Source organism: Topomyia yanbarensis, chromosome 2 (assembly GCF_030247195.1).
Source record: "Topomyia yanbarensis strain Yona2022 chromosome 2, ASM3024719v1, whole genome shotgun sequence".
In the NCBI taxonomy this organism is placed as follows: Eukaryota; Metazoa; Arthropoda; class Insecta; order Diptera; family Culicidae; genus Topomyia; species Topomyia yanbarensis.
This window is the reverse complement of record NC_080671.1, coordinates 456,120,893-456,148,779: the sequence shown is the minus strand read 5'-3', so window position 1 is coordinate 456,148,779 and position 27,887 is coordinate 456,120,893. Positions and strand designations below refer to the sequence as shown.

At 42.0% G+C, this 27,887-nt stretch overlaps 1 protein-coding gene, 2 long non-coding RNA genes and 1 pseudogene across 4 annotated transcripts; 1 reads left to right on the top strand and 3 right to left on the bottom strand.

The window, feature by feature from the left end:
- Window positions 1-10,629: 10,629 nt before the first annotated feature.
- LOC131681152 (DEAD-box helicase Dbp80-like) lies at window positions 10,630-12,052 on the bottom strand (annotated as a pseudogene).
- Window positions 12,053-12,225: 173 nt separating this feature from the next.
- Window positions 12,226-14,113, bottom strand: LOC131685876 (uncharacterized). The gene is made up of 5 exons (XR_009304881.1): window positions 13,976-14,113; window positions 13,288-13,897; window positions 13,039-13,149; window positions 12,664-12,966; window positions 12,226-12,583 (listed from the first exon to the last, which is right to left on the bottom strand). It is a non-coding gene; the product is annotated as an uncharacterized LOC131685876 (long non-coding RNA).
- Window positions 14,114-15,521: 1,408 nt separating this feature from the next.
- Window positions 15,522-17,935, top strand: LOC131685873 (nucleosome assembly protein 1-like 4). The gene is made up of 3 exons (XM_058969882.1): window positions 15,522-15,751; window positions 16,150-16,894; window positions 17,205-17,935. The coding sequence occupies exons 2-3, from the start codon at window positions 16,201-16,203 to the stop codon at window positions 17,711-17,713; spliced, it is 1,203 nt and encodes a 400-aa protein (XP_058825865.1). The 5' UTR covers window positions 15,522-15,751; window positions 16,150-16,200; the 3' UTR covers window positions 17,714-17,935.
- Window positions 17,936-18,365: 430 nt separating this feature from the next.
- On the bottom strand, window positions 18,366-20,245 carry LOC131685878 (uncharacterized). 2 transcript variants are annotated; one of them, XR_009304883.1, is made up of 3 exons: window positions 20,008-20,245; window positions 19,668-19,825; window positions 18,366-19,597 (listed from the first exon to the last, which is right to left on the bottom strand). It is a non-coding gene; the product is annotated as an uncharacterized LOC131685878 (long non-coding RNA). The 2 variants fall into 2 exon arrangements; XR_009304884.1 differs by having other exon boundaries at window positions 19,668-19,788.
- Between the last annotated feature and the right edge of the window lie 7,642 nt (window positions 20,246-27,887).

The following is a 27,887-nucleotide window of genomic DNA, read 5'->3' as shown; positions in this document are numbered from 1 at the left end:
TACGGTTGAAAATTTCACATTTACGCTCTCGGATTCGGTTTATTTAGATTGAAATACATTCTTTTAGCAAAAAACCTCATTAAAATTGGACATCTTTCACTTTCTAAACTAGATAATTATCAAGAGAAAGAAGAGACTACAGGAACGATTTTCTCATTGTTTCCTCCGGAGTACTTCAAGTTTCTCTTGGCATTGGAACAAACCTAACACTTTCTACGCAATATTACTCACCGGACAAAAAGGCGTGAAACGAGAAATTTCCACAATACATCGTGCAGCACCTCCAGCGAGGGTTGCTGATGTACGAAGCAGCGCGGTGGAACAGTCCACCCTCCGGGTACTAGATCACAAATCCTCAAGGTGAATATTTTAGAGCAAAGCAAATGACGAATGCAATAATCAGTGGATACAATTTAGTTTGCAACACTCCGTGAACTAGCAAGTGATTACCGACTGTTTTTTTCCAACACGCAATCCACAATGAAATTTCTTCGCCGAATCAACATCTGAATAATCTTGGCTCTACTGGCTACTTTACTATCAATATAATACTTCGCTCACCTTTGGAAGAAACAAGTATTTTCATGCAGAAGAATTTGACAACGACATCAACATCTATGATCGAATATCACTATTTTGCACAACAGCAACTTTTCTTATTGAAAACACTTTTGATTGCGGAGATTCGGCTCGATCCGTAAATCACTTGCACTAGCAGTATAATCCGCTCCCCCGAGAACGGGAGGAAACACCACCGAAATTCACTGCTGTACATCTCCAGTAAAATACTGTAAAGTCCTATAACAAAAAAATCGAAAAAAAACTATGTCCCGAAAAAACACAAGTCCCGAAAAAATCGCGAAAACGGCTAAGTGTCAGCCGTCGATGAAAAAAATACAAGTCTCAAAAGCGGGCTGCGCTATTACGATGTTCGCCCGCCGTTTACTAGCCATGGCGGACGAAATCAAAATTTCATTAGCCATCATGCCTCAGCAGAAAGTGGGTGGGTACAATTGTTGCATCTTGGCTTGAGGTGACAATTGCGTGTACCGTGTCCAGGGTGGCCAGATAGAATTCCTTAATATCGGTAGAGTCACTAAAAGTTTATCGGTAGTTATCGGTGGGCCGGGTTGTTGTCCCAAAAACGTAGTATTGACATAGAATTGTTTAATACTGACAACACAGATCTCAGACGAAATCCAACCCAAAAAATAAATGTTGAGTAGGATGTGTCCAAAATCAATAAAAATCGGTAGTTTTCGGTAGGAATAACAAAATATCGGTAGTTTTGCCTTGGTCGTCTGTGAATCGGTAGGGAAGACCAAAATCGGTAGGACTACCGATAAATCGGTAGGTCTGGCCACCCTGACCGTGTCCAAAATTCAGACAACGGGTGCACTGCGTTACGTCACGGTTTGTTCCTCGATAGGGTTCCCATCGGACGAGCATACTGCAAATTGTTCTTACTGCTCTCAAAGCATTCAAGTTCACTGTGCCTTTCTTGAAGTGAACTAGATAAAGGCGGTCATAGTACACTTTGGTGTCATCCTTCCGATTCATTGGATATACAGCCAACGGTTGAAGTTTGTATCGATCTTTCAGTTCCATTTCAATGTCTTTGCTCTGCATGATTGGCAAACCTCGTATGACAGCCTTGAACGGCTTTTCCGTAGCAACATCGTGCGAGAAATATTCCGCTCCAACCCGATGGAGAAAACTCTGGGCTCGCTGGTATTCTTCTTTGGTACGCACCATAACTTTGATGCCAATACCGCTCAGTTTATACTCAGCTTGGATCCCACCTGCAAAAAAACTCTTTCCTCAGAGAGGAGAGAGGAAACGATTTAACCACGAGCGGTGGAAGTTTGGTCGTGATTGCTTCTGCTGGTGCGTCCTCCAGCGGACCACCAAAACCATTCAGGTCGCTGACGTTCATTGCAGTCCGTGCATGACTGCTAACGACGCTGCCGACTGCCGTTCTTGCTGAACGTACTGACGAAACATCGCCGTCCGGTGGCTTGTTCACGTTGCTGGACACATTGGGGCTGCCCACAACTTTTTTGTTACGCTTCGGGTTCGGTTTCGGGCTCGTCTTCGAGCCACCCGATCGTCGTTTACGCTTCGACATTTCGAAAACACGTGAAACTTTTACGAGCGCGAAAATACGTCCTTACACTACCGACGTAGGACGCCAACTGGTGGTGTTGATGGTGTTCCACCAGCTGTAGATCCGCGAGCCGGACCACTATTCTCAACGTTTCGTATTTCAGAATGACCCACCAGGAGTGGTCAAACCTACATTATGGATGTGGCAACAGTTGGATCCATGTGTTCGCCGGCATCAGCGCAGTACGTAAAAATAAAACGCTGAAGAATTCGTAGACCTTTTCCCACGAGCAGTGGAGGGAATTCTGCAAAGCCACTATATGGATGATTATCTGGATAGCTTCGAAAATGACGAAAAATCCGAGCGAGTGTCGCGTGAAATTGCAACGAAGGGAGGATCCCATCTTTGGACCTGGGTGTCGAACAATGCTGGAGTTCTTAGTGGCTAGAAGGAGGCTTCCGCTAACCCTAGCGAAAACCTAACCATAACGCAGCGGACAGAGGCGATTGCGTGTTGGGCATGCTTTGGCAGACCAGAGGACGAGTTGCTGTTCTCGATGGAAATTAAAGAAGATATACAACTGGTGATAGATAGCGGTAAGCAGCCAACCAAACGTCAGATGTTAAAATTATGCCTAATGGGCGTATTCGATCTCGAGGAAGCGGACATGCAGTTGTATGATCATCTTCGATTGCACGTTTCCTTCGATGCAAGTGAAGTCGCTTTCTCCGCCGTAGCGTACTTCAAAGTGATCAACACGGAGGGCAAAGCAGAGTGCTCGATAGTTGCGACCAAAACGAAGGTCGCACTGAAGCCACTCTCGATTCCTCGCATGGAACTACAAGCAGCAGTTTTGCGCAGCCGTTTGATGTCGTCCGTTCGGGAGAATCACAGCGTGAAGGTGAAGCAGCACTTTTTAAGGAGTGATTCCGCCATAGTGTTGGTCTGATTACGTGCCGATTATCGTCGGTACACGCAATATGTAGCCTGCCGACACAACCCGATCAGAAACACATAACAAAAATATTTCAAAACTATAACTTGCATTGTTACTTGTTATAAATTTCTGTTATTTTAACTGCTAACGAGACCTAATTTATAACACAATATGCTACAAAAATTGTGTTCTGTTATAATCTTGTTATTTCATTCTGATCGGGAAACCTCTCAGAATGGCACTGGGTAAGCTAAACTCTGCAGATGCTGCAACAAAGTGGGGTCAGAATTCGTGCCCTTGAGCAACCGACGAGTGGTTTAAAGGTCCGGAATTTCTTCGGCTTGCAGAGGAGAATTGACCGAAGCAACCGAGACCTTCGAAAGTACCTGAAGAGGGACTGAGACTCTGCTTTCTAATCCAGGGGTAAACTATTCCGGTCGTTGTTACAGATTTTTCTAGATTCTTGAAGTGGCGACGATTAATAGATGCAGCTGCATACGTACACCATTTCGTGGACAATTGTAGGCGTAAATGTCGAGGAGAGACCTGGATTGTTGCATCTTAGTCAAGAGGAAAACAAACGTATGTACCAAATGGGTGTTTATATCGCCAGCTGCACCTCTTATGGGAGGCGCGTTGGGAAAGGATGGTGTGATTCATAAAGTCAACAATGGAAGCAGCCTGCAACAACGACCGTAAACTGGATGCGAAGGGTTGGTGACGCTTGCAGTAGAAGCCGAGGGTATAGTGTGTGGAAAGCGATGATTACCTTCACTATTATTTGTGTGTGCATCCATGCACCCCTTAGTTAGGTCAATCCAACAGGCAACACTGCTACACCGAATATTATAGTTTCGCGCTTCATGTTCAAACAACAACAAGCATAAAAGTCCTGTTCGTATAAACTCAGGTCCGCGTGTTTATTAGTCTGCCGGTTTTTAATCCGAATTCCCGTACGTTGCATATTCCGCTAGTTGCTACTCTGCATTAGTGTCCGCCATCAGGTTATGGGCCCAGTGAGTGGTCGGATGTGAGACAGAATCGGTGGTAACAATAATCCGGTCGATAGCGTCGGTCGGAGTATCGCGGAAGTGAAAAAGTGGTTGCTTGTATTGGTGTGCGTTGACTTGCAAGCGGCAAGCAGCGGGAAAAACGCTTTTGTGTAAATAGCTGCTGGAATCGTTTTTGCTGTGTTCGTGTGACGAATCAAAAATCATGTCTGAAGCCAAGTTTGCCATAACGAAACTTAATGGCACTAATTGGCAGACATGGAAGGTGCGCATTGAGAGGATGTTGCAGCGAGAAGATTTGTGGCATATAGTTGAAGAAGACGTTCCGGATGAGGATGACCGGAATGATGAGTGGGTCAAGGCTGACCGAAAAGCAAAAGCAACCATAATCCTATCGATAGAGGATAATCAATTGCCACTTGTGAAAAACAGTGTTTTCGCGCGTGACGTATTTGGGGCGTTGAAATTGTACCACCAAAAGACGACGCGGTCGGTGCGAGTTTCTCTACTGAAAAAGTTATGTTCGTCTAATTTGTCGGAGAGTGGTAATCTAGAAGAACATTTGCGTGAAGTTGATGATCTTTTCGATCGGTTGGATGCCGCGGGTACCGAACTTGACAAAGACACCAAAATATGTATGATTTTGCGTAGTTTACCTCCCTCGTTCGACGGAATCGTGACCGCTTTAGATAACCGTGCTGATGAAGATATTTCGGTTGATATCGTTAAATCGAAGTTGATGGATGAGTTCCATCGCCGTTTAGAACGCGAAAGTGTTGGTTCGAAACCTGAAAAAGCGATGCGCTCAGTGGAAAGTAAATCAAAAGAAACCCGCGTGTGCCATTTCTGCAAAAAGCCGGGTCACTTGCGCCGTGACTGCCGGAAGTACAAGGCATCGTCTCAGGAAAACAATAATGCAAGAAATGAAAAAGAAATTCCCAAGGCGAAAGCGGTTCAAAGTGAGGGAAGAAGTGTTGCGTTTACCGGTGCGGATAAAGTGAAAGCGCGCGCGTGGATCATTGATAGTGGGGCAAGTGCCCATATGACGAACGATCGTGAATTTTTTAATTCGTTGAAAAAGTTTGACGGTGGGTGGATTACGCTTGCCGATGGTAAGAAGACCGAAATACTTGGAGAGGGTAGTGGCATACTACGTGGAGTAGGTGATCGCGATGAACCGGTGCGAATCGAAATGAGTGACGTGAAATACGTGCCGGGTCTGGCTACCAGCTTAATTTCAGTGGCCAAATTAGCTGAGATGAAATTGAATGTAAATTTTGGCACTGATGGTTGTCGCATAATAGATGCAGGAGGAGCTGTCGTGGCAACAGGCTTCCGTTACGGTGGTCTATACTATTTGCGGACGATCGAAGAATCAAACAAAGCGTCATCGGGTGAGCATAACGTGAATTGCCAGCATCAGTGGCACCGGCGGTTGGGCCACAGAGATTGGGCCGCTGCTGAGCGAGTCGTTAAGGAGGGTCTTGCTACAGGTATCAAGGTAAGCGACTGTGGTTTACGTCTTGTGTGTGAGTGCTGTATGGAAGGAAAGTCGGCCAGATTGCCATTCCCTCCGGTCACTGAACGGAAAGCAGATCGAGTTCTTGACATCGTGCATACAGATCTATGCGGACCAATGAAGACAACGACACCGAGCGGCAATCGTTATGTGATGCATCTGATCGACGACTTTAGTCGCTTCACAGTTACATACTTGCTCAAGAATAAATCGGAGGCGAAGGAGCTGATTATAGACTACGTGCGATGGACACATACCTTATTTAGAAGGAAGGTTCGGGTAATCCGTTCCGATGGCGGCGGTGAATTTAATAATAACGAATTAAAAGCTTTCTACCGAGCAGAAGGAATCAAACCGCAGTTTACAGCACCCTATTCGCCTCAACAAAACGGCGTGGCTGAGCGAAAGAATCGGTCAATAACGGAGATGGCTACCTGTATGCTTATCGACGCTTGTATGGAAAAGCGTTATTGGGGAGAAGCTGTTCTGACTGCAACGTACCTGCAGAACCGTTTACCGTCGAGATCACTGAAGCAAACTCCTTATGAGCTCTGGTGGGGGCGAAAACCGGATTTGGCACACCTTCGAGTGTTTGGTACAGACGCCTATGTCCATGTTCCAGAACCGAAGCGCAGCAAGTTAGACAGTAAATCACGGAAGTTAAAGTTTGTAGGGTATTCTATGGAGCAAAAGGCATATCGATTTGTAGACTGCGACACTGATTTGATAATCGTAAGTCGTGATGCTCGCTTTCTCGAGTTGGGGAATGGTACTTCGACAATCGATTTCCCGACATCGAGCTCTACAAGCGAAGAACGCCCTGTTTCCCGTGAAAAGAAGATAGAGTTGATCCCGTTTAAAGAAGATGCTTCAGATGCTGAAGATTTTGAAGATGTGGAGCCTTCGCAGCAAGAAAACTGCCGACGTTCGCAACGACAAACACGTGGCGTTCCACCACACCTTGAGGATTACGTACTCGACTATGCAGTTGGCACTGCGGCGTGCGCTACACAGGAACCGGTTAATTTGAAAGAAGCATTGAAGCAGTGTTGAATGGAGAGCCGCAATGGAAGACGAGCTTGCATCGCACCATCGGAACCAAACTTGGGAACTTGTACCGTTGCCGGAGGGGCAAAAGCTGGTAGGGTCCAAGTGGGTGTATAAGCTAAAACGCAATGAGGATGGAAACGTAAAACACAAGGCTAGAGTTGTGGCTCAAGGCTACTCGCAAAGACCTGGTGGAGATTTCGGGGAGGTCTACGCTCCAGTTACCCGTCATGCGACGTTTCGGACGTTTTTGACAATAGCAGCTAAACGCAAGAAGATTGTGAAACATTTGGACATAAAAACAGCTTACCTTTATGGAGTACTTGATGAGGAGGTTTTTGTGCAACAACCACCAGGATACGAAGAAAAAGGGAAGGAGAAGCTAGTATGTCGACTCCAGAAAAGCATATATGGACTGCGCCAATCAGCGCGCTGTTGGAACAAGCGCCTTAACAACACATTAACTAAACTTGGATTCAAGCAATCAAGCGCTGATCCGTGTATGTACGTGAAGGACTGCGGGAACATCAGTGTCTTCTTATTAGTATATGTGAACGATATGCTTGTTGCTTCAACCGATGGCAACGAACTGCAGAAGGTATTTCAGAGTCTCGAAGGGAAATTTGAACTAACAAATTTGGGTGATGTGCGCCACTTTCTTGGAATGGAAGTTTCTCGAAAGGAAGGTGTATACATGATACGTCTGCAAAATTACATCGACGAGTTGTTGAAGATTCACGGACTGATCGAAGCGAAAACTGCAAAATCCCCGATGGATCCGGGATATTTGAAGATCGAAGACAAGAGCAATGTGTTGGATGATGCTGCAAAGTACAGAAGCTGTGTAGGAAGCCTGCTGTATCTGTCTGTGGTTGCAAGACCTGATATAGCGAACAGTGCTGCCATTCTCGGGCGAAAGTTTGCTGCTCCCACAGAATCCGATTGGACCGCTGCCAAACGTGTTATGCGCTACCTCAAGAAGACGAAAAGCTACAGTTTACGTTTAGGTGGTGCGTTCGATGAGCCGCTATCAGGCTACTCCGACGCTGATTGGGCTGGTGATCTACAGAGTCGCAGATCAACATCGGGGTTCATGTTCATGTTCAGTGGATCCACAATATCGTGGACCAGTCGCGGACAAACGAGTGTCACCTTGTCCTCCATGGAGGCCGAATACGTAGCGCTCAGTGAGGCTTGCCAAGAGGCCATCTGGCTGAGGCAACTTCTGGCTGATTTTGGAGAACGTCAAACAAAACCAACGATGATACGAGAGGATAATCAAGAATGTCTCGCCTTTGTTAGGACCGAGAGATCGAGTCGCAGATCCAAACATATCGATACTCGGGAGAAATTCGTGCAGGAACTCTGCCTTAAGAAGCAAATTACGCTGGAATACTGTACTACCGAGTTGATGACTGCAGATATATTGACGAAGCCGCTAGGTCCAATGAAGCATGACCGCTTCTGTGGCCTACTGGGATTGGAATGACAGTGGTGTGATGAAGGTTGCTCATCGAGGAGGAGTGTGGAAAGCGATGATTACCTTCACAGTTAGGTCAATCCAACAGGCAACACTGCTACACTAATTCCTGGAACCAAATACAACATCTGCTGAATGTCTTCAGGAATCACAGTAAGGGCCGATTTCTTCACCCTCGCTTAATTTTTAAACCAGTTTTACCAATACGATTAAACCTGGCTTAAGCGTTAAGTTGCAGTTAACCCTAAAAATGAAATATCAAACCTAACCTAAAACTTTATCATAGGAAAAGAATGTGATCGATTAATTGCACTGGCAAGCGATTGTAATATGGTTCAAAAGTGATAAATGTAAGTGTACATATTTATTAATTGAAAACCGGAATAATTAAAATAAATCTTTAATTCTTTTGTTTAAGAGGTGGTTTCTTGTTATTCTTTCTAAGCTCAGTTTTTCTTTGTTTCTCTTCCTTTACTTTCCTTTTTTCTTCAATTTTCGCTTTGTGGCATTCAACTGTTCGGCGCAATGTTAAAACAGCAGGACTACGTCGCTTGAATCGTGATGTTCCTGTTCGTGTGAGTGTTTCAGGCGATTCTAGGAATTCATCAAGCGCACTCTTATTATCATTATTTAGCTGTGATGAGCCGCTTAGATTAATCAACATATAGCTCGCGGAATTCAACAAATTCGAACTGCAAATGTTCTTCAACGTGGATTTCAGAAGTCTCCTCTTTGGTCATATTATGGTCTTCAATGAAATGTTCATCAATCGTTTGTTTTTCGACATCCATTGGTTTGAATATATTTAAATTTGACCATAAAAAGCAGGCGACCTACAGTTACGAAATTTTTCATTTTTTGATTATTCTCACTTGATAAACAAATAGCTGTCAAGAAAGAAAATCGAGGGGTGTCCAAAATAAGTTGATATTAATTTTTTAAGACATTTATTTAAGATTTTTTAGGTAATACATTACGAAGAAACCTTTTCAAACTCGTAACATGCATAATACCAAATCAGACAAACTAATTAAATCAATAAAAAATATTACATTTGTACATTTAAATTTAATTTGAAAATGTATCACTTTCACCAGTTCCTCTTAAACAATTAGAGATTAAAGCTTAGTATGCACCTCTTGCGAAATGAGGTCGCGAAATATTTTTCCTTCTTCCGTGCGGAATTTTGACATTTGCTCGTGAAAACTAGTCTGTGTGTTTGCTGTTAGATGTCGCTTTTGATAACTGGAAAACGACATCAGCTGTTGTTAGTTTATTTCTTTTTTATATTTCTGTTGTCATTTAAATGTTTTAAATGATGTATTTTATTAATTCATCACGGATGTGTATGAAATCGGTAACAATTGTAAACCTATTTGCCATTCATGAAGCTCTCAGGGAAGTGACGTACTCAGCGTGAATCATATTTCGAGAATGATTAATCATAATGCTTATTTGTGACGGTTCCGGATGTCTCGGGGAAGTTCAGTCTGACCAATTTAGACAGCACAATTCCTGCAATCGGAAATTTAAATCATTGGCTGGCCAATTTCTATCTAAATTGGCTGCTTCTACCGGTTCTAGAAGACCCAGGGAAATGATCGAAATTCGCTCAAACCAAATCTATTGTAATTGTCCGAATCGTAAGTCTAAATCGGCGTTTGACCATTAAGAAGCAAATCTGATTGCCTTGGCCGCCTTTACCGCTTTCACAAGTCTCGGGGAAACTACCTTTCGAAACACGTTTCGGAATCCGGAAATATAACGCAAATATAACAACCGACTCCGACTCAACCGGTTTCAGGTCGATCCAAACCCTAGGCTTTAAACTACGTTAAAAATCGATTATGATAACAATGGCTACTACTAAAGGTTCCGGAAGTCTCAGGGAATGCTACCAATAATCAGTACGGATACAAACCTATTTTTGGTATAACAATTGTGAGAATCGTAATTGAAATTTATTGCCATAAGTAATTCGTGGTAATTCTTATTGCATGAAACACTAAGGAATTGCGCATATTGCTACTACTTGTATTACTACCGCCAGAAGCATAATTGTCCCATGTGTATAGGGATTCCCATAGAACATGGGACAGTTTTGCTTCTAGCGGCAGAATACCTCACACAAAAAATGCTGTTCAAGTCTGATATTACACCGAAAGTTAGACGAATTAACTGAATTCTAATTTGATGGTCAAATTGACCCTGTATGTAAATTATGGAAAAGATGTTATAAGCCTTTTACAATCAGACATAATCCAATAATACGTTATAATCCATTTAAAACGAGTGTATTGCTAGTTAGGCACTTTTCAATTAGTTAGGTCTATTCATAATCAGTTCGGTCATAAAAATCAATTGGGCCCTTTTATAAATTGTTGTAAAATCGCTATCAAAATTCTTCATAATCAAATGTTGCGTTATGTACGTGCTCGGGTAGATATTTGTTAATGGAAAACATGAAATTTCAATTTGTTACATTTTGTGGTTAGGCCCTTTTCAAATGTTTGGATAGAACTGGGTAGATTGTAATTGTAAATTTATTAGCTTGCGATACCCTGTTGGTTACATTTGTAAATTAAAAAAATATAAAATTATAAATTCAGAATCAAAACAAGTATGACCAGTAGCTGGTCGAAAACACTTTACGGTGCGATCTTTTCAATTTCGTCCGAGTTCTCCGCGCAACTGAATCTTTTTCCGGAAGTGTTTTTTGATTGATCTGCAAATCATCATGTTTCGATCACTGCCCACTAGGTTGATGGTGATTCCGTTCTGTTAAAGAAGTGGGAAGAAATACAATCTATAGGATCACAAGAATGAGTCACACTTACCGAATCTACCGGTGCGTCTAATTCGATGTAGATACGTTTCGCAATCGGCTCGACCCTGCTAATCCATCGGCAGGTCGAAGTTGACGACAATGGTCACCTGTTCGACGTCGATACCTAAGACGAAAGAATCTCTCCGTAACCTGGTGCTGTAGCCAGAATCAAGTGGTGGAACTTACCCCTGGACAAAACGTTCGTTCCAACCGTTGCTCCACCGTTAGATTACCGGACAGTACCGCTACCGAGTGACCATCCTGGGACATCCTGCAGGTCAACCAACCGGCCGTTTTTCGTACCTGTTTCGATCGATTAACAGTTCTGAAAATAAGTTTACTTGGACGTTTACAACTGTCCTATACATCATATGACAGAAAATGATCGCTTGTCCGACGGTAATCACACAATTTCTCGTCCTGGTTGCGGAACTTGACGTAGTACTGTTTGATGTTATCGAGTGATTCTTGCTCCCGCGCCTGCCGAATGACGATCGGATTGGGTACGATGTACTCGGCAAACTCCATTACCTCGCGCTCGTACGTGGCCAAGAAGAACACCGACCATAACACCCGCCTCGTCCAGTACAAAAAGGAAAAACTAGGTCGTACGTCCTGAACTTTATACCCCAGTCAATTAGCTTGCCGGGTGTTCCGATGATGATATGATTAGTCAGCTTCGCCCCTTTGACGGTCTCCTCACCGCGAACGGCGTATAGAAGTTTGATTTCCGGACAAAACTTTGCCATTTTGGCAGCTACTTCCCCCTTCTGAATTGCCAGCTCATACGTGGGGGAAAGGCAAATCACCTGCAGATAGTTTTTTAACTGATGGACTCAACTGTGCATTGCCAGCACAAAGGCAGCGGTTTTTCCTTTTCCCGACTGACTCTGGGCGATTATATTCCGTGGCGGACCGGCCAACAGAGCCATCTCCTGAATCTTGGAAGGGCGTTGAAACCCATCGCATAGACTCCCTGAAGTAATCCCGGCTTCACGTGCAAAACTTCGAAAGTTTTAACCAACCAACCGGCGAAGAAGAATCCTTTCGCTGCACCTTCAGATCCAGCTTTGATTCTACTAGACCTTAGTGAACATCTTTCATTAGCAAACTTGCATCCGCCGGGCTAAAAGATTAGTCACGGATAATTTTAAAGCTGATACTAAATATTTCGGGAGAAAATTTAGAATAGGACGTAAGCAACAATGAGATTCTCTTTGGGGTCTTTCTCTTCTGTTTGTTACTCGGTCGTTTCAATATTTAGTACTCAACTCTTAATATTTTAGTAAAAACCATCGGCTATGTACTGGAAAATTAGTGCAAAGTGTTATAGTGACGTCATAATCGAAAGAGAAAGTAAACAAAGAGAGGCTGTCAATGTTCCTTATGTCCTAATCAAAATTTTCTGCAGATTTCGACTTACTTGAATGCCTCTGCATCTTCCGCGGAGGAAGGTGTTTCTCCATTTTCTCTTGCAGCTTGTTTTTCTTCAGGAGCTGCTAGAGTCAGAATTTCTGTAGCTACCGAACTCCAAACATCAGGTGCAGCTGTGGTTCTACTGCCGGTGGACTAGGTTTTTCCGCATTCTCTTTCTCTGGACTGCCAGCCGCCGGCTCTGAATCCTTATCCTTGATGATATGTACTCAGTTCGCTAACCTATTTGTATTGAAAAGAAAAATTCAAATCCCATCCCAATGATCGCTTCAAAAATAGGTTATAACAAAAAAAAGACTTACCGAGTGCAGAAATTTCTTGATCCGTCGTCTTTTTGACCCAGTTATCGGCAGCGCTTGCCATCGTTTCGATCGGGTATTAAAATTCAATAGCAAGGTACAAAGTATGGGAAATCGTCCTGAATCAGCACGGGTACTGTCCCTCGGGTGGTTTATTCCTTGCAATTCGCTGAAATTTTGACCAGAGCGACCTTGCGGAAAAAACGATGCCTTCTTTTGCCTGCTCACTTCCCTGCCATGAAACCGATGATGAGCGCTTATTCCAAACGGTTAGCCGATTGAAGATGACGTGCCATTATGTTTGTTCTGTGAATTGATAAGGACATTTAGATATACAAAGGAATGTTTGGAGGAGGGATACTACTGGTAAATACATACCGAAAGAGAAAGTCCTTTCCGAGCATCTTGATGTTGTGTTTTCTGTTGGCCCATTATCACTGCGTTTTCTTGCTGGGTGATTACCATGATATTATGTTGTTGGTGTTCGATCTGAAAAAAATCATAATAAAAAAATATCCGTAAATGAGTGAACTCGAGCTTTTTAAAGAAGAATAGGGTATTACATTACAATGTACTAAACACGGTACTGATCCTTTCGAAATAAAAAAGGTAATAAAAATGTCTCACCTTGCCGCACCAACTGAATAAAAAAGTCCTGCACACCGCATGGTACAGTATAGTATGCTGCTGCTACTGTGTTTGAATGTGCTGTTGCTATCTTTTTTGCAGTTGGTAAATCTACATTTGGGTTGGATCTATTGCACTAATTGCGGTTGCTGACCAGGTTGTACCGTCGGTTGAACGTTATTGCTACCGACCTTTAGGATGATGGTCATGGTCTGGAAGAAATCTTAATTTTCTGATGTTGTGGTTGAAGGTGGTTCTGCTGCTGAGCTTGCTGTGAAATGTTGGCGATAAGCACTCGAATAGTGATTGCTTGCTGCTGCTGGAATGGAATCACGAGCACTGTGTAGGCAGTGATATTTTCAAAAATAGTGGCAGACATGTTTTAAGGCAGAATGTGCCGATGAAATGTTTTCCGATGTGTCCATCATTCGTAAACTCCTGTTGTTCGTTTGAGCAGTAATTGCTATGTGGTCCTTTTTTGAGGGGCTGTTGTTGGATTTGGAGTAGTTGGTACTGCTGCGGTTGTATCGATTTAATGTTGGTTGGCTGATTGCCAGATCCAGGATGTTGAGACAAGATTAGTTGAGCTGATTTGCTTTGTTTGGGTGTGCTGCAAATAATATTAATTATTTAAATTTAATTGTTTAAAACTAGAAACAATCACTTCCAGTAATATTTTTAAACTTACCATTCAAATTCGAAATATTGAATTTCTAAACCACGAAATTTTGACAGGTTGCGATGAAAAAAATTGCCAATCTTGTGTTTTCTTATATTTTTTCATTGCAACCTGTCAAAATTTCGCGAGCCTCCGTGCGAAATAATACCGCTGACCATTATTTCGCAAGGAAAAAGTTTGCCTTGGTGACAGCGCATAGAAAGTAGCGCTGTCTCGCGGAACTATTATGAAACTTATCGTTTGTCGAACCGTGTCTCAGCTAACTTCATTTTTCGTTATCGTTTTCGCGAGAGCTGCGTACCGCTTACGAAATGGAAACGAAATTTTTTTTCGCGAACATTTCGCGACGTTTTTTATGCATAGGTTTTGTATAGGAAATTTCATTTCGCAAGAGGTGCATACTTAGCTTAACTAATGATATTTGTAAGTTGTAATTTATTTATCAGCAGAACGAAAACTTGTCAGTTACATAAACTTTGTATCAAGTCAAGGAAAAAACTTAAACTTGAAACTTAATAGAAAACCCAAGGAATGTAATTGCTGCATCAAACCAAACAAATGCAGAGATACCTGGCAGTGCAGGAGGCAAATACATTAACAGGGTCCAAAATATGTAGGGATCCAAATCAGGTTGGTTGCCCTATTTTGATTTGTTTATTTGCGTACAATAAAGAGAAAACAAAAGTTCAATTACGTGTCTTTATCGACAGATGTCTCGGAAAAAATCAAAAAGCGTGTGGCTTCATGACTCAATTTCTCTACTCCCACTTTCAAATTAGGTTCAACGTACCCCCGGATAAAATTAAAGTTGTGAGTGAGGGTTAAGAAGTCGACTTGAAATCAGATTGGTTATTGCTTCACAGAAAAAAAAAAAACGTTGGTGAAAATAAGAGTTTTTCACTCTTAGCAAAAATCAACCAACGCATACTCTTAGTTTAAAAATAAAACTTTTGTTTTGAGTACTATTCTTTTACTTTGATTATTATTCTTGATTAATTTAAAAGTTTTACTTTCAACCTAATAGTTGGCGTTGGTTGTTTTTTGCTAAGAGCGGAACACTCTTACTTTTACCAATATTTTTTTTCTGTGTGTTGTGGCACCAAAAACTGGATTCTAACTGGATTCTGCGCACTTACCATTATTCCATTAAATTCTTCTCATAGACCGGTTAGTTCGACTGGTCTGTCTATGAAAGTACCATCTCTATCACTTGAAATACATGTTTTTTGACAGCTCGCAGTTTTGAGATCACTCGCACTTTAAAAGTGCGGAGTGCAGGTTGGTGGGAAGTGCGCAATACCCTATAAGATTTCACTCAGCGACAGTAGTTTCCTACCCCTGTCCCAGTAGTAAAATATTCGCTCAATTTCTAACATAAAATTTTCGTTCAGTGCAAAACGTCAATCTAATGTCAACAAATCCGCGCGCCGGCCGCGAAACGAAAACGTTCCGCGATCGTCGATGCTCTCGCTTCCACTTGTGCAAATTCCGATACGGCTGTTTCTCCCTTCTGGTTCGATGTTTGCAAAAAAACGCCTGCTGCTGCTCTGGTGGAGTTAGCTGCTCTTCTTTTGTGTTCTCGCCATTCGGAAGTGTGCACACACGCATTTTTCGCTGCTGCTCCCGTACCCAGAGCTAGGCGAATCTCGTGTTATTTCCTCCAGAAAAAGAGGTACCTGTAACCGTGTTTCCTGTTTCTCACTGAAAGTGTGAATCTAGTGATCGGTCCAGTGCTTCCGTCCGTGGTGAAAGAAGGCTATCGGTTTTTTTTCTCGGCCACCGCAGGTAAGTCGCAAAATGGAGATCCACATGTGCTTTTCCATAGGTCGTTTTTCTTCGTCTCGCCAGATTTTGTGATTGACCATAATAACGGGGATAGTGAGTAAATTATTTTGCTTTGTAAGTGGATCAAGATTCTTTGCTTTGCATTAATGCGTTTGTAACAAGTAGTGAAAATTCCTGTTGCCAAGTGGCGTATTAAATTGTCTCCCGTTTGATGTATACGTCAGGTCAGAGAGAGAGAGCGAGAACATAACCTTGCTTTGGTTGTTTTTCCATGGCCAACTCTTGTCTCGTATAGTGATTGAAAATGCGTCATTTCTGAAATTTGGCGTCGAACGAGAAATTTACAACATGAATTCTGGTGAACTAATCGTAGTAACCGTATGCTTCGTTTTTTCCAGCACTGTTCCTAGCAACTGCGACATTTCCGTCGACCGTAGAATAAGTACATAATGACAGGAACCGAGAAAAATGCAGTGAAAGCCGTCGAATCGGCATCCGATGGGGAAGATCAGATGCCAGACTTCCTGGACGATCCGGCCTATATGAGTTCGGCGTCGCGTCGGATGATGATGAAGGAGGTGATTAAGGCACTACCTGATAAGGTCCAGCACCGAATCAACGCCCTAAAGCATCTGCAGCAAAAGTATCTGAAGCTGGAAGCGAAATTCTTCGAGGAGGTGTACGCTCTGGAATGTAAATATCAGGAGCTGTACCAACCGTTGGTTGATCGTAGGAAAGCGGTTATCACGGGAGAATCGGAGCTGGAAGACGGTGAAGCGGAGTGGGTGGATGAGAGCGACGATGAGGACAATGAGGTCGACTGCGAAGTAACGGAGCGCTTCAAGAAGATGGCATTGAACTATAAGAATCAGCACTCGAAAATCCTCAAGGAAGGGCACGGTATTCCGGCCTTTTGGTTGACCGTGTTCAAGAACACCCAGACAATGGCCGATATGATTCAACCCCACGACGAGCCGGTGCTGGCGCATTTAACAAACGTTAACATCGTGTACAAGACTGACCCGATGAGCTACGTGCTGGAATTTCACTTCTCGACCAATCCTTTCTTCAAAGACACGGTGCTGACTAAGCAGTATTTCATGCGGTGCCAGGTCGATCAGGAGGAACCGTTCAGCTTCGAGGGTGAGTAGACACAAATTAGTGGATTTATGATAGACTTATTAGTGTACGTTTACGCTTTATTGTATGCTTGCATTTTGCTCTATTGGTGGTCATGTTCAAAGCCCTATACATAGTTCTTGTTTGAGCCTATTTTTGTTTTCATTGTCAGAGCGTCCTTTACTCGTACAGACTAAGAATTATTTTTAATAAGTTACTTCACAGAGCTACTATAGAATACTCTGTACATTTGAATTGCTCGGCTAGTTTTATTGGATGCATATGTTATCTATCATTTATCTGATTCTTATTGATTATCCTCTCCCGATTGTAGGTCCCGAGATTTACAAGTGCACCGGCTGCACGATCCAGTGGAACCCGAGCAAGAACGTGACGGTGAAGACTATCAAGAAGCAGCAGAAGCACAAGCAGCGCGGAGTCATACGTACACTGACCAAGACGCTTCCGAACGATTCGTTCTTCAACTTCTTCAATCCGCCGCAGGTGCAGGATGACGAAAAGAACGTGGATGACGAAACGCAGATGCTGCTGGCATCTGACTTTGAGATTGGCCACTTCCTACGGGCCCGTATCATCCCGAAGGCCATCCTGTACTACACCGGCGAGGTGATGGACGAAGATGATGACGGTGAAGAGGAAGAGGAAGAAGAAGAGGAGGAAGACGAGGAGGAAATGGAAGAGGAAGAAGGTGAAGAGGAGGAGGAGGAAGAAGAGCGACCCCCGGCGGCTAAGGCCCGGAAAGAGCGAGGTGGTCGTGGGGGTGGCGGCGGCGGCGGAAAGAAAAAGGAAGGACAAACGCAAGCGGAATGCCAACAGCAGTAGGGGAATCAATATCCTTATTATTTGCGTTTCAGTCTATATTTTGAAGAAGTTTTTCGTCGTGTTCTATATCCACACATACCGACACATACACACTCAAACACACACACATGTACGCATATATATGAATGAATGCATATTAATATAAATGACACAATGTTGCGGATTGCTCCTTCCGCGAATTGATGTTGATCCTGCTGCTAGCTCGGTACGGAAGAAACGAAACGATCAGTTGATGCCGTCGCAAATCAATTCCTAACACTTACACGTTTGGTTCGGCATTTGGAACCACGAAATTAACCCTCCTTCTGGCGTAACACAGCAACGCATGTGGGTGCCTGTCTGCCAGTCAGCCAGACAAATTATAGAAACTTATGTCTCTTCTCTTTTCGTTATTTTCTACATCGACATCTCAATTTGAATTCCAAGAAATAATCAAATAAGCAGTTCACTGTATTTCTTAGGATTATTATAATTTTCTAATAAAAATGTGATTGGAAAAAATTTTACTCATCTTTTTTTGTTTCCCTTCTGTTACTTTTGATTTGGTGTCCTGCGCTGCGTTTTAAAAAATTGATTAAACTTATTTTCGAAGGATTTTAATGAAAACTACAATTACAAAGTAAACCAAGATTGAAACGCTTCGTTGTTAAAAACAAACTTAGGATAAAACTACATTTATTGGACAAATAATAAAAAAACGATTCTATAAAGAACATCACGATTTTTTCTTATAAAATTTCAAAGGGTAAAGAAAGACAATTTTTACTAAACCGGAACGTCTGTCTTTGCTTCCCGGGACATCACTCGGCAAGCCAGTTGATTTAAGCGTTCACATGTGTCGTGTGACTGTTGGGAATATTGTGTCTAAGTAGTGCTAATTTAGGTACTAATTTGGATACATCGTCCAAGTTGGCCTCAAGTTGGTGCTAGTTACTGACGAGATGAATTCGAAATACAAGTATTATTTGAGGAACGAATTAGGACCTAAGCGGGCGAGGTACTGAACCGAAAATTTATTAGAATTACCTGTACACCTTAATTTACCTCGTCAGTATTGAGGCAAACTCAAACCAAGTTTTCAATCGATTTAACATTTTTCACAACCCTTCTGTTTGCCAGCTAACCAGCAGGGTGAATGGCTACAACTTTTCTAATTCATAAAAGACTTTTCCTCGGTGTCTAATCCAGTGTCATTAGACAGACACCTTGCCAGAAGGGGCCGTCTTGAATGAAAACGGGCAAAAGTTAAGCGATTCCCTGATTCTCCTCTGGCGCTTAACTACTGAAGAGATAATTATTTCGTTTCAGTTAGATTTTTTCCCTATTGCTGACATTTTTTCTTTAAATTTCAATTAAATCCAAGACGATTCCGTCGCCCTCGACAGTCGTTTCCCCTTTAGAGCAGATTAACGGTGAAAATGCCAAGTAGAAGGAAGAGAGAAGTGTACCTAGTTGTATATATTTTCAGAAGCAGTTAACTGAGTCGGGTCGCGCTTATCGCTTTGTCCCCACGGAATTTGCTGCGATTCGTATTGGATTTGCTGCCCATTAATGCACGGGGGGATGGGGCAAAGTGGGTGGTAGAGCAGGGGGGAGTCTTTTAGAAACTTGTTCCGTTTCAATAGGTTATTTTAATGAGCAGTCGTCACACGGTGAATTCTTTTCCTTCCACGAAGAAGTCTCGATTGAGTTTTTTCTTCCTTTAATTTGTGAAGAGAAGAAAGGAGAAAACTCGGAATGATACCTATCTGCGAATCGTCTGCAGCTAATGATTGCTTTAACCTAGATTTTCCTGGGTGGAATGGAACGATAAGAACACGTGAAGGATTTTGCGAGTTTTCAGGGGGAGAAACATTTCTTTTGGACTGCCAGAGATTGATGCTGCTGCCAATGACAAAAGAATAGAGAAATCGAATATTAGAACAAATTTAATCATAGTACTTGTCCAACTTACATTATCTTATTTCATAGCGAGGCCAGCTTGTAGGGAATAAATCCACACTGCTCCGTGAAACAGGTCCGTTCTATCACAAATTTATTTCCGAAAAGGAAGAAACACTTCTCGTAGCCTATTACTGCCCGGTCAAACCATTCGGAATTTGGTTCGGAATGCTGAATGGAGTCAGTATGGATTCCAAATCAAATGCAACAACCGATTCTGAGTCGGAATCGGTTGTTGCATTTGATTTGGAATCCATAATGACTCCATTCAGAAATCCGAACCGGTTCCGGAATGAGTTTAACTGGGTGCCAGTGAAACATTTTTGCCTTTCTCATATAAAGGCCCTTATTACGGGTATCACTTCACGGTGTAGACGAAGTGAAGTGATCAACACCGTATTCCGGGTGTCACCTTCGTGATAAAATGTGTAGAGTTCATTTGAAGTGACAACTTGAATGAACTCGGTGTTATTATGAACGTCACGTCACGATCACTTTGTCGAAAAAAATGACACTTCGCGTGTATTTTTTCCACCAACATTTTCAAAGGTGAAAACCAGTCACGTAGAGTGGAATAAGTCTAAAGTTTGAATTTTTAATGCTTTTTTATTATTATTGTGAATCTTTATAAAGTGCTTCGCAAGAAAAGGCCGAACATGCGACAATTTTGCTGACTTGTTGATTTTATTGTCAAGAATCCCGAACTAGTTAGAGGAAGCTAGTATATAATTTCGACGGAATTGGTACCTTCCCTCTGGTGAACTATTACGGATTCATTGAAAAACTTGGGTCTTCGCACCCGTGCCGTTGCAGCCTGGCAATAGGTAAGTTCAACTGTTTTAGTTGTATTGTTTCCTCCTCGCATGTATTTGCAAGGATCGATGATTCTAATCGATGCATACAAATATCCTCTTTTATTGTTTTTTTCTTGTCTTTTTAGTTCTGTCATGTATTATCGGTCGATAAATTGACAAGTGTAAGCATTTACTGTCCGCGATTTATGAAACGCGCTCGACGTGAACATGGCTGTTGGTCTGCCGGATGAGTTCCATCGAGTCCATAATGCAGCCGTAAGTACAGCGACATGTACCTAGATATGCTGTTCATCAACGGTATCCACATAACAAACTGCGGTAAATTGCGTGTGGATCACCGAGATTTGCGGCAGGTTCCGGGAACCGAAAGTAGATGTTTATGGATGTGCGGAATTTTTACGTTTCGATGCGTGCAGGCAGACCGGCCCGACTTAGTCAGTTTTTCTCCTATTTCGTTGAAAGTCGCAGCAACGCGCGATGGGTATTAGCTAGTGCCATATAATAGCGGAACTAGGGGTTAATAAGATCGTGGGGATAATTCAGAGCCCCTTGATTTCTCAGAAGATAGTTCAGATTGTTCTACTCGGTCTGCTAGAAACTATCTACATTAGTCAGACTCGGTATGGCATAACTCGATCTTTAGATGTATTTGAAAAAGCGAAAATACTGGACTGCGAATTGAAGAATTGTGTTGTTTTGAACATGTCGGTTAATAACAAAAACTTTACATCGTGATGCATCAACAAATTAAACGAATTCGACCATCACAAAATTGTGTCGAATGTAATCGATTATGTTTATTGTGGATTGACCTTAACGCAACGTTCAAGATCTTGGCTTTGAAATCATGGCGGCGCAGCAGATATCTCTCCAGAACGCATTCATGCGCCACATGACAATTAAAAAAGTTGGATCATTAGCCACCACCTGGATATTTTAATCAAACCTGCTTTCTCTCGCTATTTCGTGCTTTAATTAGTAAGGGGCTGGAAGGTGAAGTATATTTTTCAATATTAAGAGCCATAGTATTCAAAAGAGAGCAAGGAGTAGATGGAAGAAAGTTTAGAAAAGCGTGGCATAGGGTCATATGAGCAAGCTACCGCAGGAGATTCGGTTCCGGCTACATAAAGTACAAAGTTACTTTACGCTCTATTGCCAAAATATCTTGACTCCTGCGGTGGCAGACAAAAGGTTAAGTCGCCGGGAAACTCTAAGCTTGCTCATTGGACCCTATTCCACGCTTTTCTAAACTTTCTTCTTTCAACTCCTTACTCTCCATTAAGTACTATATGTCTTTTAATATGGAAAAATATACTTCACCTTCGAATCCCTTGCTAATTAAGTGCCGTTACAACAGATAAAAAATTGACTCAAAAGGTCGTTAATAAAAATGGGAAAAAAACTTCGAGCTTCTTCATCATAAAATCTACAAGGCATGTTAATTCTCTCTTGTTCGTCTTTTTCATGCTTAGCTGTGTGAAAATAATAAATAAAATCCAATTCAGAAATGTTTTTATTTTACGTGACTGAAATTCACCTTTGATGATGGCGAAAAAAATACACCGAAAGTGTAAATTTTTCGACTAAGGTTATTCCGAACATCACCTCACTGTCACTCTCACTTCACGGTGTTCATTTTAATCACGTCACTGTAGGTGACAACGGTAATAGGTAAAAACAAGTGAAGTGATGTGTAAGTGAAGTGAAAGTGAACGTGTAAGTGAGAACGGTAATAAGGGCCAAAGAAAGGCTATGAAATCACTGTAAAAATCGACTTTTCAACCGAGGCCGAATGTCATATACCTTTCGATTCAATTCGTCGAGATCTGTCTGTGTTTGTTTATGTATGTGTGTCAAATAATGTCACTCATTTATCTCAGAGGTGGCTGAACCGATTTACACAAACTTAGTTTCAAATGAACGGTATAACGCTCCCATAAGGCGCTATTGAATTTTTAGTTGATCGGACTTTCGGTTCCGGAGTTACGGATTGAAGAGTGCGGTCACACAGCAAATTCCCTTATAAACTGGTAACCCTATGATGTCCGAATGATGTAATAATTATTCAAATACGTTCAACATTACTTGGATTTGCGGATCTAGATCACTAATGACCAATCAAAGTAGTTTTGATCACATTGGTCACCTATGTCGGATCTTGGTGCCCCCACCAAGTTCCCGAGCTAATGTCACACCTATTTTCCAGCGAACTCTTAACCGATTTTGACAAGCTTGAATTCAAATGTAAGATATAATATCCCCAATTACTGCTATTGAATTTCATTCAGTTCTGACTTTTGGTTCCGGAGTTACAGGTTGGTTAATGCGGTCACATAGTAATTTCTCATATGAACCGGTACAATCGTAATACCTCATAGGTTTAAAATCTTTTGAAATGAACATCAAATTACTTCGATTCGCAGGCCTAGATCACTGATGGCGAATCAAAGATTATTGGAATATATTCTCCTCTATTGATAATTCCGGAAGTCCCGGGTTCCGGGCATATTTCAGATCTAAAGCGACTTCGGTGATAACTGAACCAATTTTCACTAAACTAGTTTCAAATGGAAGGTAAAATATGAAGTTCGGTGTTGAACCCTCCATCTACTCCTCCACCTCCTTCTCAATCCCCCCCCCCACCTTTCTCTCACCCACCGCTCAAACCAACCTCCCTCCTGCATTTCCTTCATCAACCCCGTATATTAAAATAAGTTACAGTCGGGTCTCCTACTACGCGATTAACTGGGGGCGTGAAAAAGGAATTCGCGTTGTAGGATACCCATAGCTTATGGGATTTCAACTAATTGGGGCTGTGACCGATTATTTCGTCCGCGTCAACATGTAGCGCCATACTTTCTTTGGCAAAGTCGTTGTACTCACTTGGGCCTACAACTTAGAGTAATAGGGTATCCAATTAGTTGAGAACTATGCCGCCAAGGGTGCTATGAAGAAAGAGTAAATAAATCGAAATTCTCGTCGTAAATTCGACTATCATCAAATGGATTCAATGTCAAATATATCAAGACCCTGATTATTTTGAAAGGTGGTGTCTTCGAGAAATATATAAAAGAAGTCCAGAGCTTCTGGATGGTAGAAAGTATAACTCGCAATTACTCCACCAGGCGGCGCTAGCGCTAATGCAAATATTCAACACATGTTAAAATAATTCTATATCTCAACATCGTGATTAGATAGAGTAGTACTGTCTTCAGCAAAGTTGCTCGAGAGGTCGAACAACCCAACAGTAACATATTAGTTTGGAATACTCTCACTATGCGGCGCTAGTGAGCGTAGAAGCTTTCAACATAAGGTAAATTATGATACATCTCAAAAGTCTAATAACTTGGAAAAATGGGTGTTTTCGGCAAAGTTCTCGAGGAGGTCAAAGGCTACTAGATTATGGATAGATTAAATTGGAACAGACCCGCAAGGCGGCGCTAGTGAACATTTTCTTTCAAAGCATGTATCTCGAGATCTTGATCATTTGGAAGGATGGTGTCTTTGGCAATATTTATAGGCAGATCGAGCTTTGTCCTACGACGAACAAATTAGTTCAGAACTCGCCCACTAGATGGCGCTGATGAGTATGAAACTTTCTTAACATTATAGATATATTTCTAAAGTCTAATAACCTAGGAAAACGCTGTTTTTGGTAAAGTTCTTCAGGGGGACAAGTACTGTTTGATAATGTATAGAAAAATTTCGATTTTACCCACTAGGTGACACTAGTGAGCATGAATTTTTCCTTTCAATTTCTGCATCTCAACATAAAGGCTGTTTAGAAGGGTCATGCTTTCAACAAAGTTGCTCGAGAGGTGGAGGATTACCCATCGGTAACAGATCATTTTAGAATACTCTCACTATGTGGCGCTAGCGAGCGTTCATGCTATCAGCATGTGGTAGATTGTGATATATCACAAATGTCTAATGATTGCGCTTTCGGCAAAGTTCTTGAAGAGCTCAAGGACTACTCGATCATGGATAGATTAAATTGGAATGGACCCGCAAGGTTACGATAGTGAGCCAGTATATATTATATTCTGTACCTCGAGATCATAATAATTTGCAACGGTGATGTCTTTGGTAATATTCATCGGCAGGTCGAGTTCTGCCTTACGGTGAAGAGATTAGTTTAGAACTCACCCATCAGGCGGGGCTAAGGAGGATAAAACTTTCAGAATATTGTAGATGTTTTTTTTAAAAGTCTGGTAATTACTAGGTTACGCGAGCAAGCACTAGGGTGTCCCAAAATGACATCATGTTAAAAAGTCATCGGGCTCACTTCTTAAATGAAAGGTTAGGGTATCAGCACCACTTTATTCTTCGGAGTGAATTTGCTAAAACGCTCCCTACTGGTGGCGAATTTTGATTTTTTGAAAAATGGGCCGATTTTGGGTCAAATTTCAAATTCATACTTGGGAAATGCTTCTGAACTGTCTTAGATTTTTTCAGCATTTTTTATTTTTCTGGAGATCAAAATGGAGAAGTTTGGTTAGTTTGTGAGTTGGATGACCTACGGCAACAACACAACCTAACCGGGTCAATACGAGATGTCCTGTCCAACGACCCAGCTCGGGAGGAGGCACTCATCCTATTCCTGAAGGATGCCAACCTGTTCGACCGAATATAAGCAAAGCACGAACAAGCGAGCGTGCGTCCTCCGCCACACTCGCAGGAGCACAGCGCCCCCAGCATGACCAGCTCGCACCAAGATTCCGAGAACGACACCCAAACGAACATCGCCAATCGGCCCTCTGCCACACTACCTTGGCGTCGGAGAGGTCGCCCATAGCCGAACACAACTACAACAACCCCATACAGCACCTAGAAGATGGGCCCTCTGCCCCACCGCCTCGGCGTTGGAGAGAACGCCTATGGCCCAATACCACGAGACACACGCAACACAGCACCGGAAACCGGGGAATCCCCCACCATTCCAGAGCGCCCTCCACTCCGTGTGATTCCTCTGCCAAGCACCACGAGGTGCTGGAGAGGCCTCCCACGGCCCAGGCCAGCTCAGCACTTGCCGACCTCACCGCTAGCAAAATATGAAAATGGTCCCAAACAAACGGAATCAAAATGGAATCCTTACGTTTTGTATATTTTTTTTTGATCTCATGGGCGAATGACCAGTAGGTTAAAATCCAAATAAATAAATAATAATAAATAATTATATTTATGTCTCATTCAACTCGTATCAATATTTTTTTGTATTTCCTGTTTATTGAAGAAAGAAAAGTAAAAAGAGGAAAAAAGGGAAAAAAGAATGAATTGATTGATATCGTGTCTCCCTCAGCGCTGACGTTGCTCCGAATCTGATATCACTGCTTGTTGGCCTTGTATAGTTGGTTCAAGAAGACTTCAACTCCCACGGTATGCCATAGGGTTGACTTCGCGTTGATAACCGATCTATCTTACTGTATGATATTCGCGACAATTTCTATATGATCATGACTACTCCACCATCACGGCCAAGCGCATTGGATTTATGATTGTACTCGACCTCAATTAGTGTGCCTATTGATTGGAACAGCTATGCGTCCACTATATCCGAAACAATCGAATCAAAACAAAAAATTGCTCCGGTGGAAGCATACAAGATTTTAACTGGCTTGATTATCGATGCGATTAGAGGTCGGACTAAATGAGATCCGGTGCAAACAGTAGTGAACGGTCTCCTACTTCATGGTAGATAGAGGCCACTCTGAATTGTAGGCGAAAAGGTTCTATAAGGACTTTTAGAATGTCGGATCGCCCTATTATTTCCGAATATATGCAACGAGTTTCTCAGTATTTCTTGTCAGAGGACGCTCGAAAATTGGTAAATTTTGTGGAATAATGGAAGTTTAGGAATCTCAAAGGCACAAACAAGCCTTGGTTCAAGGGGATGGATAAGGCTCGTGACTTTATTGGGATGATATCTCGGGTCATGTCCAGTCATTATACGTTGGATGAGCATCTCTGGTCTAGTGGGGTTATGGTAACGATTATCGTAACATTAAACATGTTGTCTGGTCGTGGGCCTAGTTTCCTAGCGCCGGATGTCCGTTAAACGAATCCCTTCGGTCTCGTTCCAGTCCGTGTTAGTTATCTTTTCTCATTTAGTTGATATGCTAACAGCTACCTGGAAATCTGGTCCCAAAAGAGTTCCCATCGGATTCAAGGAGGGCAGTCGGCGATCCGGTTCATGATGTCCTGCAGTATTCTTCCGTTTTCCAGAAAGCTACAAGTTCTTTTCCCAGATATTCTTGTCCGACTTCTTATAATATGCCTAATAGTATTTCTCCTTGTTTTAATTGTTATTCAAATAATAGTTAATGCTAAAAAAATACAAATCTTTGAAAATATTTCTAACTGCATCCTTTGGTCTAAATGAAAATGTACTAAAATTTTTTTCTGCGCATGGCTCTGAATTCCTTGTTTTTAGATGTAAATGTGTCAAAATATATTCCCCTTTGTATGAATAAAAAATAAGTGTAAATTTTAAATAAATCCTAATTATCATATATTTTCAAAAAATTTAAATTGAAAGCCAAAAGAAATTTGCATCTCAATAAAAAAAATGAAATTATTGTGCATCGAGAATTTCAGACGTTTGCATTTTGTGCGCATGACAAATATGCGGTTAATTTCAGGTTTTGGTTTGTTCCAAACTTTCGAGTCTCTGGAAAAAACACGGTTTGCGGTGTAACCTGCCTTTCAAAAACTACTTAATCGATTTATTTCATACTTTGCATGTATTCTATGTATAAAATACCCAACCCTTACGACGAGTTTTCGAGATTACGCCGCATAACTTGCAGCTCTGTATTGTTACGTTGACAGATCCAACATATGCCAATAGCTTTACCTCAACCATGGCTCCAACTTTACGAGAGTCAATTCAGAACTACCCAAACTGCCTGCCAAAGGAAATTTGGAAAATTATCCCGCTGACATACCCTCTAAAAGGACCCTTTTGAAGAGGATTTAAAAACCGCTAAATTGACTTTTGAAGAATATGTTACTGATCTTAATCAAGTGGAGACTACAATGAATTTTTGGCCCAGAAGCCGAAATTTTGACTCAAGGCGATTTCTTCATTGGTCGTGTCTTGATATCTATACCGAAGCCAAGTTATAGCAAACTGCCCTCTAGTCGTCTGTCAAGATGCCAATATCTCCAATATCTCCGTCATAAATTGACCACCGCAAAAAAGTTGAAAGTATACCCCAACAACAATTTCTTACGAATGGGTATGAGTACCTAACTACAGATGAGCAGTGTCCAAACTGTTTCTTCTGCCGACTGAAGACAACAGAGTGGAACACATCAACTTAATGAATTCTTCCCAGTCCAAGCGAAGTGTTGGGAATTAAACCGTCCGCTGCATTTAAAACAGCAATAATTTTCCAATACTTCAGTTTGAAATTTTT

Bases quoted from the DNA above. Each gene is read 5' to 3' on its own strand.
- LOC131685873 (XM_058969882.1), top strand. From the start codon at position 16,201: ATGACAGGAACCGAGAAAAATGCAGTGAAAGCCGTCGAATCGGCATCC. The intron at 16,895-17,204 runs GTGAGTAGACAC...TCCCGATTGTAG, and splicing joins GGAACCGTTCAGCTTCGAGG to GTCCCGAGATTTACAAGTGC.